Raw genomic sequence first — 15616 nt, forward strand, 5'->3', positions numbered from 1 at the left:
TTACAGTCTTCTTGATTTGCCAAGATGAACAGTCAAAAGAAAAGAAAAGATATGGAACCTGCTTGTACCTGGAGTTTATTGTCTGAACAGAAAGGTGAGTAACTGAATAAGGTAAGAGAGGATATAACCCACATAATCTTGTTCGTTCTCTTTCCCCTCCTTCTTCTCCTCATGGATTTTGGGATTCTCCAGAATCTGAATGTGTATAGGTATATATATATTAAGATCATACATGGATACAGAATTTGCCCATTAATAATCTCTCCATAATTTTGTGCTTCCTCAAATGAGAGCGAACAAAGTCAGAAAGAAGGGGCAACTCTTGTTTATACTGTTTTCCATAGACCCCAAAGCATTTATAATCATAAAAGACTCTTAAGTCTCTTCCTTTACTGTAACCACAGATTTTCACAGGAGACAGCACAAAAGAGTAGAGCAAAGATAGCTGGATTCCTTCCCTTTGTGGCTGATTCCTAAACTCTAAGGGATGTTTAGTTATGGGGCATAAAAACTGGTTATCTCCAACAGACCACTAACTTGCTGCCCATTTCTATGACATTCTAATATATGCCTCGCCGGACACTGCCTCTTCCCATTCGCTTAGTCACACCTCCCAGCTGTGTCTCCCTCTTGCCTATAAAGGTGTGCAAGTACTACAGACCTATAGGAACGTTGAAGGATATGTGTGTGTGCATATATATTTAAATGTAGGTTATGGTGTATTTCTGTCAAACTAATACTAGCAATGCCTTATTCTTTATCATTAATGAGCTGGGCATAACAGAAACTCCAATAGAAGTAATAAGCTAATGTTCAAAGGAAAGCAAAATACCAGCAATAGTCACTTCAAATAGTGTATGCCCTTTTAAGTTCACATCTAAAATTTTCCTTATATTATCATATAAATGTTTACACCCTAAATATATGTGTGTGGGACGTTCTTAGGTTTTACTTTATGTTGGACATTAGCTATAAAATACCTTTTTGGTAAGTTAGAATAGATGTGAGGTGGCTTGCTTTCTTTGTTGTATTTCTGTTTGAAGAATAGCATGAATGGCTGTAACAGCATGGCTAAATCTCTGTGTATTTAATGTTTTGGGGTGAAGGTGTATTTGTGCTGCTCTTAACCCTAACTCTTTTCCTCCTACAGCTGCTTCAAGTTCTCTGACTTCATCTTCATGGAAGGAGCTTACAGGTAAATGTCTTTTTTACTCTTTTTCTCTTTTGGGAATAGTGCCTCCCATGAACCCAACTGCTCCTCCCTACTCCTCTCCCGATTCTTCCTCCATATTCACTGGGTAACAATAAGTTTTTTGTAATATCCATGAAGCCCTAAACTGTCATTAACAAATGGAACTTTTATATGTAATAGGTGTTCACATACTAGGAGGACCACTGATGATGGTGTCAAGCACCAGACGTACAGAACTTTATGGACTGAATAGATCGTCTGGAATGATCTAGATTGAGGTCAATAAGTCACAGCTAGTGGGCCAAATCTAGCCAGCTGCCTATTTTTGTAAAAAAGTTTTACTGGAACCAGTCATATACATATTGTCTATGCTGCTTTTGCACTAAATTGGCAGTTTTATTGCGCTTCACTTTATTGCACTTCACAAATATTGTGGTTCTTTACAAATTGAAAGTTTGTGGCAGCCCTGTGTTGTCAGAAGATGGTTAGCATTTTTTTTGCAGTATTTTGTAATTAAGGTATGTGTGTCGTTTTTTAGACATAATGCTATTGCATACTTAATAGACTATAGGATAGTGTAAATGTAACTTTTATATGCACTGGGAAACCAAGAAAATTGTGTGGCTTGCTTTATTGCAATATTAACTCATTACCATGGTCTGGAACTAAATCCACAATATCTCCGAGGTGTGCCTATAATTGCAGCAGAGACCCAAAAGCCTAATCTATATGTGGAATTTTATAGAAAAGTTTGCCAGCACTTATCTAGATCAGCATCCCCCAAACTGAATTCTACAGAATCACTATTCTCCAAGAGTTAATTATTTTGCTTTTAAAAAAGGGTTCTGTAGCCATTTAAGACCAGAAAATACTGGATTAAACAAAGCTAAACAGCCTGGGTTTTTTTTTTAACTATGGACCGGCTCAGAGCCTTTCATATGCTAATATGCAATGAGAAACTCTAAAAGGAAATAGAAGGTGTATTCCCTTAACCTTATTTGACCACTGGACACCTTTTTCACAGCTTCCTATTAATATCTTGCAAAAGTGGAGTTCTGGTCGTGGCTCAGTGGTTAACGAATCTGACTTGGAACCATGACGTTGCTGGTTCGATCCTTGGCCTTGCTTAGTGGGTTAAGGATCCAGCGTTGCCATGAGCTGTGGTGTAGGTCGCAGACTTGGGTCCAATCCCGTGTTGCTGTGGCTGTGGGTAGGCTGGCGGCTACAGCGCCAATTAGACCCCTAGCCAGGGAACCTCCACATGCCATGGAAGTGGCCCTAGAAAAGGCAAAAAGACAAAAAAATATATATATCTTGCAAAAGTGTTCCATGGAAAATTTATTTTAAGGGAAATGCTAGCTTAGACATTCACTTAGAAATTTAAACTTGATAACTGATTCTTTGGGTTATTTTTTTTTCTAGTTGCAAAAAGTAAAAAGCTATGTGGTATAGTTTTTAAACACATAGGTCATGGTCTTAATATAGGCTGAGTCTTAATTTAAGTCTCTGCCACTTACTATCTGTCAAGCCTTGGGCAAGTTACCCAATGCTATAAGCAGGCCTGGCTACATATTTATGGGGTATGGTGCAAAATGAAAAGGCAGGATTCCTTGTTCATAAATTACTAAGAATTTCAAGGAGTTCACTGGTGTCTCAGTGGGCAAAGGATCTGGTGTTGTCACTGCTGTGGCATGGGTTCAATCCCTGGCCCAGGAACTTCCACATGCTGTGGGCTCAGCAAGAAAAAAAAAAAAAAAAAAGAAAAAAGAAAGTGAAACAAGGCTGGGGAGCAGAGGTAGACAGGGCTCAGATTGCAGCACACCTTGTAGGATAAGGTAAGGATTTTGGATTTTATTTCAAGTGCAGTGAAACCTCTTGAAAAGTTTTGGGCAGGGCAGTGACATGATGTAATTGATAATTTTAGAAGATCACACTGGCTCTTTGTGGGGAGGGGAGTCATAGATGGCAAGAGTAGATGAGTAAGGGGCTGTTTCAGCACTCCAGGAAAGAGTTTGATAGTGCCATGTGCTTGGGTGGTATTTGAGGACATAGTAGTAAGTGGATTGGAGGCTTATTTCAACTGGACCTTTCTAATTGAATATGGAGGATTCAAGGAAAAAAAAGAAATAATGACTCCTAACATTTTTCTGAGCAATTGGGTGGCACTCTCTAACTCAGATGAGATGCTTGGGGAGGGTTTTTTTGTGGGGGGCAGTGGAGTAGAAATCAAGAACTCAGATACAGTTTGAGGAGCCTTTGAGATATACAAGTGGTGATGGTGGTATTAGTTATAGTTGTTGTTTGTATTGTTGTCTAGGATTCTGTGATTACTAATTCTTGGTGTCACCTCATTAGATTACCGGGAAGTATTTAAAAAACATCTAAAAGAAAAATACCTAAAAATAGGAGTCGATAAATGTTATCACCACGGCAAGCATATAGACTCACGACTGCTTGTTGTAAAAGAACACTGTATATCAGAAAAGCCATCATGCGGAATTCCTCAACAAGATAATTTTATTGAGATGGAACATGTGTTTGATCCTGATGAAGAGGGCTCCAGCTCACCCCGAACTGTGGTGCTTCAGGGATGTGCTGGGATTGGGAAAACAGCTGTGGTGCATAAGTTCATGTTTGACTGGGCAGCAGGAATGGTTACTCCAGGCAGATTTGACTATGTCATCTACATCAACTGCAGAGAAATAAGCCATTTTGCTAACCTTAGTGCTGCTGACCTGATCACTAACACTTTTCAAGATGTAGATGGACCAATCCTGGATGTTATTCTTACATATCCAGAGAAGCTTCTGTTCATTCTGGATGGGTTTCCTGAGCTTCAGTACCGTGTAGGTGACCAGGATGAGGATCTTAGTGCCAACCCCCAGGAGAGGAAGCCAGTAGAGACCCTCTTATGTAGTTTTGTGAGGAAAAAACTGTTCCCAGAATCCTCCCTCCTGATAACTGCTCGGCCTGCGACCATGAAGAAGCTCCACTCTCTGTTAAAACAACCTCTCCAGGCAGAGATCCTGTGGTTTACAGATGCTGAAAAGAGAGCATATTTCTTGAGTCAGTTTCCAGGTGCTAATGCAGCAATGAGAGTCTTTCATGGTCTGCAAGAAAATGAAGGCCTTGACATTATGTCTTCTCTTCCCATCATCTCCTGGATGATCTGCAGTGTTCTGCAGTCACAAGGAGATGGTGACAGAACTCTTATGAGGTCACTTCAGACCATGACTGATATGTATCTGTTCTACTTTTCCAAGTGCCTCAAAACCCTTATAGGCATCTCAGTGTGGAAGGGACAAAGTTGCCTGTGGGGCCTTTGCTCTTTGGCTGCAGAGGGACTTCAGAACCAGAAGGTCCTATTTGAAGTCAGTGACCTCAGAAGACATGGGATAGGAGTGTATGATACCAGCTGCACTTTTCTCAATCACTTTTTGAAAAAAGTTAAAGGAGGTGGAAGTGTCTACACTTTCCTTCACTTTAGTTTCCAAGAATTCCTGACCGCTGTGTTCTATGCCCTGAAGAATGACAGCAGTTGGATGTTTTCTGATCAAGTGGGGAAAACTTGGCAAGAAATATTCCAACAATACGGAAAAGGGTTTTCATCATTAACAATACAATTCTTATTTGGCCTCTTACATAAAGGAAAGGGAAAGGCTGTGGAAACTACTTTTGGAAGAAAAGTCTCTCTGGGACTTCGAGAGGAGTTATTGAAGTGGACTGAGAAAGAAATAAAGGATAAATCTTCTAGGTTACAGATTGAGCCAATGGATTTGTTTCACTGTTTGTATGAGATTCAGGAAGAAGAATATGCAAAAAGGATAATTGATGATTTAGGGTCAATTATACTGCTTCAACCTACCTATACAAAAATGGACATTCTGGCTATGTCGTTCTGTGTAAAAAGCAGCCATAGTCACCTGTCAGTGTCTCTGAAGTGTCAGCACCTACTTGGATTTGAAGAGGAAGATCGAGCCTCAGCATTCATGCCACCAGCCTCGACATTTAATCAGTGAGTATATTAATGTCTTTTTCCCAGTGTTTTGGCCTACAGAAATGATGGACCTTCTTGTTCATTTCAAGTGAACCTGAAAGCACATGATCATTTCTCACATTGTCAGTAAATAAGTTATCTCTGCAGTCAACACAATAGGGATTTATTGAGTATCTACCACTTATTGAACACTGGCCTAGGTAGACACTGAGGGAAAGCTAACATTTTTGAGCACTCACTATGTGCCAGGCACTGCACTAGCCACTCCAAGTGTGTGTATGTGAGTGTGTGTCTATTAGTCTTCATTGTCACCCAGTGAAGGTGCTTTATAATTATAAAAAGTTATAAGCACAGAAGTCATCAAGATTATCATTGAACCAGGAACTTCCACCTTCAGTATGTACGGCCAAAAAAAAAAAAATTATCATTGAAGGCCCTGCTATTTTGGTTATTGATGACTAGTCTGGAAAAGGTTGTAAATTTAGTGTTGAATTGGCCATCACTCTCTTCTACATATATTTCATCACTGAGGCCTGGAAGAGCTCCAGGTTGGTAAGGGATAGAGCTGCACTCCTATGTATATTGCTATAAAGCATGGGTTCTTCTTGCCAGACTCACACCTACACAGAGAGTCAAGAGCTGGAGTTCAAAGAGGCTTAGGTAAACCACTTGTACAATACAGACTCTGTATACTACAAAAAACAGCTCTACTGACTATTGTCTGGTAAGCGCCACTGGTTTTAAGTCTTTTCAATACTCAGGTTAACATGGACAGTGTCTCTCCTTTATTTGTGGGGCCAGGTGAGGGGTAGGGGACATTGAGAAGGAGATGAGAGTAGGCAGAAAGCTCAACTTGGGAAGTGAGTTAACCAGTCTTTTCTCTGATATTTCCTCAGTGGGCAGTAGCATAGAGGTGGAAATGACCATGGGGTATGTGTGTTTGTGGGAAGTGAGAAGAAGGGAGTGGAGGTGCAGCAAAAGTTTTTTTGGGTCCAGAGGGGAAAGGTTAGAAGTTACATGGACTTGGAATTGCGGAAGACCTTGGTTATAGTCAATGAATTCATGACAGCTTCAATCCAACTGTGTACTAAAAGTAAAATAATGGACTGTATACATTGAGAGATTTTAGCACTGATGGAGACAAAAAAGAACTTCTAGTTCATTGTGGATTCCCAGAAAATCAGCCTTAGATGGAGTCCCCACCCTTCAATCCCCTTGCCTTTATGAGAGAGCTTAAACTCTCTTCAAAATTTAATGCAAGATTTCCCACTGTGGTGCAATGGGATGAGAGGCATCTTGGGAATGCTAGGACACAGGTTCCATCCGTGGCCCAGCACAGTGGGATAAGGATCCAGCATTGCTGCAGCTGTGGCCTAGGTCACAACTGCAGCACGGATTTGATCCCTGACCCAAGAACTTCATATGCTGTGGGGCAGCCAAAAAAGAAAAAAAAAAAAAAACTAATGCAAAAAGCTTTTCCCAAGCTTGTTGACTAAATGAGCTTACTACAGTTGATCCTTGAACAAAGGTTTGAACTGTGCAGGTCGACTTAGACTGTGGGTTTGTTTTTTTTTTTTCAATAAATGTGTACTGTAATACTATAGGACCGAGGTTGGTTGAATCTTCGGATGCAAAACCTCCAATATGGAGGGAGAGGGAGGGATGACTTTAAAGTTTTACATAGATTTTCAATTGCAAGGGTGTTGCTACCCCCAACTCCCATGTTGTTCAGGGGCCAACTATATTGAACTTTCCTCGGTCTCAATTATTGTCGTCAGTTCTTCTGTTAGTACTAACAACCAAGAGTTAGTTATAGTTTAGATAAACACTTTGGGCAAGTCACTTGACCTCTCTGAACATCTGCAAAATGACTATTATAATACCTGTCACTGGATTAGGGAACAGATAAATTCTGTGCATAAAGTGCTTACTTCAGTGCCTGGCACACAGTAACATAGCTTTGGAGTCAGATAGACTTAAGCACTGACCTTTATTCTGTTCCTCTGTGACCTTGGGCAAATTACTTAACGTTTTTGTGCCCTCTTAATTTCTTTATCTGCAAAATGGGGTAAAACACCCTAAGGTTTTTGAAAGAGTTAAATTTAGTGCTAGTATGGCAATACAAGCCAAAGTAAGCCTTTAACTTAAAATTTTGTTTTTGATCATTTTAAGTTATTTTCACTTTCTCATCTCTTTTAGGCCCTTCCAACTGTGCACTTTGCCAGTATCTCCACTACATTTGTTCTGCCAAGCACTCCGTAACCCATACTGTAAAGTCAAAGAACTGAAGTAAGTTAACTTTGCTTTAAACTCTAAGGTGTCTGCGGGTAAAGACTTCTAGGTTGCTAGAAATTGCATTCCCAGCTGATTAGACTTGAAAACGAAGTATAGCAACTGCTACAAAGCGTGCCTGTAGCAGAACAGCAAATGAAAAGATACTCTAGGAGTTCTTGTCATGGCTCAGTGGAAACAAATCCGACTAGAAACTACGAGGTTGAGGGTTTCATCCCTGGCCTCTCTCAGTGGGTTAAGGATCCGGCATTGCCATGAGCTGTGGTGTAGGTTGCATATGCGGCTCGGATCTGACATTGATGTGGTTGTGGTGTAGTTTGGCAGCTGTAGCTCCGATTCAACCCCTAGGCTGGGAAGCTCCATATGCTGTGGGTGTGGCCCTAAGAAGCAAAAACAAACAAACAAACAAACAAAAAAAAAAACAAAAAAAAAACTCTACAAGCCTAGAAGTGGTAGGGAGTCAGGCATAGATTACTGCCAACCCCTCCTGACTCTTCCCCTTTTGTGTGTGTGGCTTTTGCTGGAGTGAGTGGATGTCAGGCTATTCGTAATACCTAAGAGATTTGTGTCTGATGCCCCTCCTGGACCTAACCCACCCACCTGCCATTACCTTCTAGTCTCCCACTGTCTTCCCCCTTGGTTTTCTTTTCTCTCTCCATTCCCCACCCCATCATCCTCTGCAGTTATTCCCCCAAGTGCCATTGCTCAGAAGCCCCCACAGTGACTTTATGTTCTCACTCACTCTCAAGTGCCTTGTCTGCTTGTCTGTCCACATCATAAACCCACTCCCTTGCCACACAGACCAGTTTCTGCTTTCCTTCCCTCCTGTCCAAGAGGAAGACGTAGCCTTTCTAAACCCACCAAAGCCAGTAATTCACTTACTCCTTTTTTGTGAGCATTTATTCTACTTTATACAAGACATAAGTATGTAAAGATGTAAAAGCCCTCCACCCTACCGCCCCATACCTCACCCCACCTCATACCCCAACACCTGCTTCACACTAGCTGATCCTGATCCCGCCCCTCCTAGTTAATACCTTGTTTGCTAAATGTCTTCCCAGACTTTTTTTTCCTATTCAAATATAAATCTATAATACACACAGCATACACATATACTTACAGAACTTTTGAAAGTTTTGTTTCAAAAAAACCACAACTGGCTATCATATTTTTTTTTTCATTGAACAGTGCAGTGGACATGCCTCCAATACAGTATGCAGGATCTACCTCAGTCAAAGTCCTTGAAGAGCCCCTCTCATTGACTGAACTTCCTCACTTCTGTTCACTCTGAAGTCCTTACAATTGGGCTTCTTCCCCACAACCCAACCCAGACTGGCTCAAAGATGAAAAGTGATCACCAGACCTAGTGAACACTTTTCACTTCCTGTCTTCGGCTCCCCTACACCCACTTCCCAGCAGCCCTGGGCACTGCTGAACTCATTCCCCTTGAAACTCTCTCACCCTTGTTCTGACTACTGCTAAGTACCTCACTGCCTCCATGGTCCCCAACCAGGGGCAAATCTGTTACCCAGTGCACACGTGGCAATGTGTGGAGACATTTTTGGTTGTCACAGTTTTTGCAGGGGTAGGGTATGCTACTGGTACCTAGTGAGTAAAGGTCAGGGATTCTGCCAAACATCCTACATTGTACTGGACAGCCTCGTGCAACAGAATCATTCAACTTCGAGTTATGAGTGCTGAGATTAGGAAACCCTACCCCAGAAGGATGTAAACCAGCCTAAGGATGTTTCTGACAAGTGAAGGCTAAGGGTCTTGCCCCAGTCTTGATAGTTGTTCACATCTGCCCCAACAGAAGACAGCCCAAAGTCTCATCTAGCCACTGCAGAGAGGTACCAGGGCTATGACAGCTTCAGTATCTAGGTCTGCCCCCAGTCGATGTCCAGGGCTCCTTCATTTGTCTCAGTCTGGCTCATCCTTCCTCCTGTGGGCTTAACCATACATTTAGCCCCCCTCAACACAGCTTACAGTCATCAGAGGGAGAGAGGCAGACCATCCTCCCCCTTTTACCCCCTCTGCCTAGAAACCCATCTCCCACTGGGTTATGTGCTATTCCACATTTCTGAATTCACGAGGAGCTTTGTAGCCAGATTTCCTTCCCACTGTTTTCCTGGTGATATTTTGGGGGAGAGAAATTCTCAGGATGGCACCATATCTGTTCAGTGGTCTAGACCCGCAAACCCTCCAGGCACTATCAGTGGGTGACTCACCTCCTTGGCAGTGGCATGAGTTCCCTGTTCAATCTGACTGTCCTAGTTCTGCCCCTTGGAGACTGGGAAGGATTCTCCTATCCTGGGGCTGAACGATAGTGGTCCTCATGTGCAGCTGGTGTTGGCATCCTGTGTATGCAGCCCTGAGGGTTAACCCCAGGCCTGTTTTGACTGTTTCTCATGAAATAACTCACTCAGAAGATGAATGAGCTTCCTGTACAGTTCATTCCTGGAGACTCTTAGGATGCAGGAATCCCCACCGCCTGTCACTGCCTGATGCACCTCCTCAGCCAGTTCTGACATTTTCTTTGACACTCTGTGGTTTGCAACTGCTCTTCTGGTGCGTTTCTGACCTGCCAATAATTTGGTTTCCCAGAACAAGAACTCAACTCAAGTTAGCCTAAAGAAAAGGGGATCTGTGTAAAGTAGATTTTCAATCAGCACAACTGCAGGAAGTAGAAAAGTGGTTGGGTTTCCACACTCCATCACTGGGTCACAGGATTACCTCCCCTCTGCTTCTCTGTGCCTTTCTGCTCCCTGGGGCCTCACACTGCCATTCTCTAAGACACCTGCCCTCTGTAAAGCACACGTTTCTGCTCCTCCATGTCCATGACTGACCTTGGCCCCTACCCCAAATGACCCCACTGCTTCATTGCCCAACACCATCCTGACTATGGAATCTGCCTCTCTGTTCAGATTCTCTAGTGTGAGAATATGTTTGGCTCAGGATGGGTCAAATGTCCACTCCTGCTCCAAGAACCTACAGCCTAGTTGGAAGCGGGGAGGGAGGGGAGGTGTTATATACATGGCTGCTCAGGTCCACCATATACTGGGGTTGGGGAGACACACACACACACACACACACACACACACACACACACACACACACACACACAGAAGCTGCAGCAGTTCTGGGGTGTTCAATGCTAATGCTCTGGAATACAAAAGAGGTTATTAAAACTCATCTTTCCTTGTCAATCCACACCCCCCTCCCCCTCCCCTTGCCCCCAAGCTCATAACCTTATTCTCCTACTCTTCCCCTCCCCCACCCCACCCCCCACCCGGCTTTCCCAACTCTCTCTGAACACTGAATTCCCATTGGGATATATTTCTGTTATGTTTTATATTTCTGAATTCACTGAGGGGTTTGCAGCCAGATACCCCTCCCACAGCGGAAGCAAACTTCCCTCCGTGAAAAATTCACAGCTTTACACCAAGGGCAGTCCCAGTCCCCTGGCCTGCGAAATACTGGAGGTCTTCTCTGCTGATGGGGATCAGAGTCTCTCCTGTCTCTCTGCGGTTCCTGAGGCTCTAGTCCCTGGGCCCCCATATTGGACCACAAGCTAATATCAAAGGGTCCCCAGTTGGGAGATGGAGCTGCTGCTGTGAACGTTGCTGTGGGTGGGGATGATGCGGGTGGGGATGGTGTGGATGCCTCTGAGAAGGGGAACAAGGGGCATGGGTAGGAGTATGTGAATGAGGCAGGGAGCTGGACAGTGAGGGGTTCCGGTGAGACGGTGGGCTCGGGCTTGAGGGTCTCGGGGAAATAATACATGGCTGTGTCTGTTGACCCGAGATCTCCCTCCCTCTGCCTGCCAGAAGTGTAATCTTTCTTGTCCACAGCTCCGAGAAGCTGCATTAGGTTAAGGTCTTCACTCAGCTCCTCTGTTTCCGCCCTCTCCGCATCCTTGTGACTTCCTCCGCCTCCTGCGGCGCCGAAAGCAGTAGCAGTAGTAGCTGCGGTGCTGGCCTCCTCTTTCTCCTCACCTGCTCCTTCAGTTCCAGCGGCAGTGGCCAGGCCTGGTCCCTCTGCGACTGGCCCTGGCTGAGCCCTCAGCTCCTGGAGAGAAGAGGACGGAGTTGGGACCTGTTCTGGGGGCTGACGGGAGGGGGTGGGGGATGGGGCACAGACCGAGGGGTAATCTTACGGCCTGGAGGAGCTTCCACCTCAGGAGGTCCCGTTCTTTCTGCACCTCGGCCAGGCTGGTGTGGGCCAGCTGCAGGCGGAAGGCCGCCTCCTTGCGCTCCATCTCCAGTTGCGACGTGAGCAACTTCAGGTCTGAGGCCAAAGCCTGTGCGGCCGACTTGTGCAGTTTGGCGAAGTCGTGCAGCCACTGCACCCTGCGCCCGTGTAACTGGCCCTGCCTGCGGGCAAAGCGGACGCCCAGGGCCAGGCTGCCCCAGGCACAGGCCTCTTTGGCCTCGCTGGGCACCTCACTGGTCTCCAGGATGGCCCTGAGCTTGTCCTCCACCTCCTCCCAGGACAGGATTATATTATCCAGGTAGAACTCAGGGCCTTTCGCGTGCCTGGCGATCTTCTCGTTGATGAAGGCCACGACTGTGTGATGGTGGAACCCACCACTGGCGTCCTCGGGGTTCAGAGCCATGATGGCTGAGGGCCTTTAGGGCTTGGCTGACCCTGCGGGGATGAATCAACCTGTAGTACCGTCTCACCTCATCTTGTTCTCCGCCTCCCACGTCACACGCTCTTAAAGACCACCTGACTGGCTTTCCCCGCCCCAGGACACCGCCCAACAGGCCTCACCTCCTGGCCAGTGGCGAAGCAGGCCGGACACACCCGCCAGCCACGCCCAGTGGTACCTCTTTCTCCCGGAGGGCTCCGAAGAAAGAAAGTCTCTAGGCCGTTCCTCAGTCTTTTACTTTCGGAATGTTCTAACTTCCAGAAACAGCAGGGGTGTGAGGGGTGCGCAAGGAAGATGGCCCTCTCTCCCAGGATATAAGGAAACTCCCTACACTGTTGATAGTCTTTGAAGGCGGGAAGAAGCAAGAGTGGTCAGAAAAGACTTAGAAGCAAGAATAAGAATCGCTTGTAATCAAGTACAAAAAAAATCCGACCTCCCCACCATAATGGTTTGTCCCACTCGCGCGTCCCGCCCCTCCTAGAGATGGAATATTCTAGAACCGGAAACAGTTCCCCACCCCACCCCCCATCTCTAAGGGCCTCAGCTACCCCCCTGCAGGAAGTAGGTGGAGCCAGAGTACAGCCTCACCCCTCATCACCCTGAGTGGTAACAAATCCTGGCCACATCCACTCCCAAAAAAGTGTCTTGAATGTCTCCATTTCCAGCCTTCTCCCTCCTTCCATTCGCCGCCCCCCCACCCCCGCAATTTCTTCCCTGGACCACTGAAGCCCTCTGATATCAGGTTTGTCTCCTTCCCTCCCTTGTCATCAGAGGGGTCCAGTCTTGTCTCTTTAAACTTCCAGTGGCCTTTTGAGCCCTAGAGGATAAGCCAGACAGCCCTCAGGCAGAGTACTACTACTTTGTCATTTACTGTATGACATTGTTCTGTAACTTTTACCTATGGGCCTAAGTTGAGGACTGAATGACAAAGTGCATCTAAATTAGTAACGTTTTCTGTGGTCTCATTTTTGTAAAATGTACAAATCGTGTGTGTGTGTGTGTGTGTGTGTATGTATGTATTTGCATATGTTTCCATCATCTTGGAGAAAGGAGTGGGAGCATATACACCAGACTTTTAATCTCTGGGATGTGGAGTTGAAGGGGGAGTTGGGGAAAAGTTTTCATCTTTTAAAAACAAATCTTTCTATGATTTAATTTGTCGCAGGGAACATATAATGCTATATGTATGCATGCATTACAAATCTGGAAAGTTATATACTAAAGTTTTAACAGTGGTTATCTTTGGGTGATAGGGATACAGTATTTTCTCAAAAAAAGTTATTCTTTGCATTTTCCTCTATTGTAAAAATTATTTATAGTAAGCATGCATGATGTATTTCCAAAATTTTTAAATATTTTTCTGATAATTTCTGATCATTGTAAATGATCTTTAGACACCCAAAAAGTAAATGTCTCCCTATAAACCAACCCTTCCCTCCAACCTGGAAGATAATCATTGTTAGTAGTTTGGTATATATCCTCCACTGTTTTAAAGTAGGTCATAGTAAATAACTGGAAGTTTCTCAAGTGAAGCATCTTCTTTCTTGCTTCCTGGCTTTTGCATAGGCTGCGCCATGAGTGAATTGTCCCTCAGCCCCTCCCGCTGTCCTCACTTCGGTTCTCCTCATCCACCCAACTTCGGTTCAATTTTTATTACCCTTTCACAGCAGCATTCAAGTATTTGCTCCTTTTATAAGTATTTCTCAATCTTTCAAACCCAGACCCCCACCCCCCACCCCCATGACCCCGCCAAGCTAGGCTGAACTGTGCCACCACGATTCCTTGTGCATACTACTTGCAGTACTTTCCACATTGTATTATAAACCAATATTTCCTATTTTTCCCCGTTAAATGGGCATTCCTTGAGGGTAGAGTTTGAGTCTTAGTTATTTCTGTGTTTTAAGCATCTAGCACAGTGGTAAGTACTGAACAAATTAATTGTTGAATTGACTGAAATAATTCATTACATCAGTAAGGGGCCAACAGTACAGGTACCTTTAAAGGGGGTTCTATTTTCTTCTCTGAAATGCCTTTTTTTTCCCCACACAGACTGATTTTCTGCCACCTCACATCTTCTTATGGCAGAGACCTCTCCTTAGTATTTGAAACCAACCAGTATCTGACAGATTTGGAATTTGTGAAAAATACCTTGGAAGATTCTGGAATGAAGCTTCTGTGTGAAGGACTAAAACAGCCAAACTGTATCTTACAGACATTGAGGTAACTGATAGCAGGAGAATTTGTTGTCTGTGTTAAGGGCATTTTTTGGGTCAATTTCTATTATGTTGGAGGAGAGTATGGAAAAGATAAGGATATCATTCTTTTGTTCTCTTCAGGTTGTACCGGTGCCTTATCCCTTCTGCTTCTTGTGGGGCGCTGGCGGCTGTTCTCAGCACCAATCAGTGGCTCACTGAGCTGGAATTTAGTGAAACAAAACTGGAAGCCTCAGCTTTGAAATTGCTCTGTGAAGGCTTAAAGGATCCAAATTGCAAAGTACAGAAGCTCAAGTAAGTTGTCACTATTAGTTTCCATACTGCAACAACAACAAAAATTTAAAATAAGATACCCAAGCTGAGTATTTGGATCATAATGTGCCTGATCCAAACACATTTCAAGGAGTCATGGAGAGGAAGAATAAAAGCGGCAATAACCTTAATGACAATAATGATAACCCACACTTATTGAGCAATTACTTTGTGCTAAGCATTGTGCTGAGTGCTTTGTATACATAATTTCCTTTAATCTGCATAAGAGCTCTGAGAGATTCCAATTACTATCCCCATTTTAGCAGATGAGGAAGCAGAAACACAAGGTCATAAGGCTAAGTAACATGGCAAAGGCACAATTAGAAACTGAGATGTGTCTGACTTCAAAATCTATGTAATGACCTTCATAAAAAATGTATCATATATGTATTAGTCAAGGTTCTTCAGAGAAACAGAACCAAGAAGATGTGTGTAAACATAGAAAGACTTATTTTAAGGAATTGGCTCATATGGATTATGGTAGCTATCAAGTTCAGTATTTGCAAGGTAGGCCAGCAGAATGGAGAAAGGGAAGAGCCAGTGTTGCAGTTCAAGTTCAAAGACAGTCTCCTGACAGAATTACCTGAGAGGTCAGTTTTTTTTTTTCCTATTAAAATTTCAACTGATTGGATGAGGCTGATCCTCATTCTGCTCAGCGGGTTAAGGATTCAGTGTTGCTATGAGCTGTGATGTACTGACCTCATCTAAAATTAGAAACATCTAGAATAATGTTTGACCAAATATCTGGGTACCATGACCTAGCCAACTTGACACATAAAGTTAACAATCACAGCATATATGTGGGGTTTCCTAAAGCAAAAGCTCGCCAGCATTAAAGCTTTCTTTATTTAAAAAAAAGTTTTATTGAATTATAGTTGATTTACAATGTTGTGATAATTTCTGCTATACAACAAAGTAATTCAGTTATGCATATATATAAATACATATTAAAGCTTTCT

The 15616-nt window shown here is 43.8% G+C and overlaps 2 protein-coding genes across 16 annotated transcripts in view; one reads left to right on the plus strand and one right to left on the minus strand.

The window, feature by feature from the left end:
- Positions 1-15616, plus strand: part of NLRP12L (NACHT, LRR and PYD domains-containing protein 3) — a 63195-nt gene that overhangs the window by 18627 nt on the left and 28952 nt on the right. For 13 of the 14 annotated variants that reach the window (XM_021079745.1, XM_013990994.2, XM_013990992.2 and 10 more), the window contains 6 exons: positions 7-94; positions 1151-1195; positions 3548-5207; positions 7389-7478; positions 14182-14352; positions 14469-14639. In XM_021079745.1, the coding sequence (XP_020935404.1) occupies positions 25-94; positions 1151-1195; positions 3548-5207; positions 7389-7478; positions 14182-14352; positions 14469-14639 (2207 nt within the window). In that variant the 5' untranslated portion in view covers positions 7-24. Of the gene's footprint in view, positions 1-6; positions 95-1150; positions 1196-3509; positions 5208-7388; positions 7479-14181; positions 14353-14468; positions 14640-15616 lie in introns of those variants that run through there. The other variant, XM_021079748.1, reaches the window with a different exon arrangement.
- On the minus strand, positions 9688-12443 carry TEX13B (testis expressed 13B). 2 transcript variants are annotated; one of them, XM_005657909.3, is made up of 3 exons: positions 12255-12443; positions 11638-12128; positions 9688-11549 (listed from the first exon to the last, which is right to left on the minus strand). In XM_005657909.3, exons 2-3 carry the CDS (start codon positions 12094-12096, stop codon positions 10845-10847), a joined length of 1164 nt encoding a protein of 387 aa, XP_005657966.1. In that variant the 5' UTR covers positions 12097-12128; positions 12255-12443; the 3' UTR covers positions 9688-10844. The 2 variants fall into 2 exon arrangements, with proteins under 2 accessions (XP_005657966.1, XP_020935408.1); XM_021079749.1 differs by lacking the exon at positions 12255-12443 and having other exon boundaries at positions 11638-12244.

Source organism: Sus scrofa, chromosome X, assembly GCF_000003025.6.
Source record: "Sus scrofa isolate TJ Tabasco breed Duroc chromosome X, Sscrofa11.1, whole genome shotgun sequence".
Taxonomy (NCBI): domain Eukaryota; kingdom Metazoa; phylum Chordata; class Mammalia; order Artiodactyla; family Suidae; genus Sus; species Sus scrofa.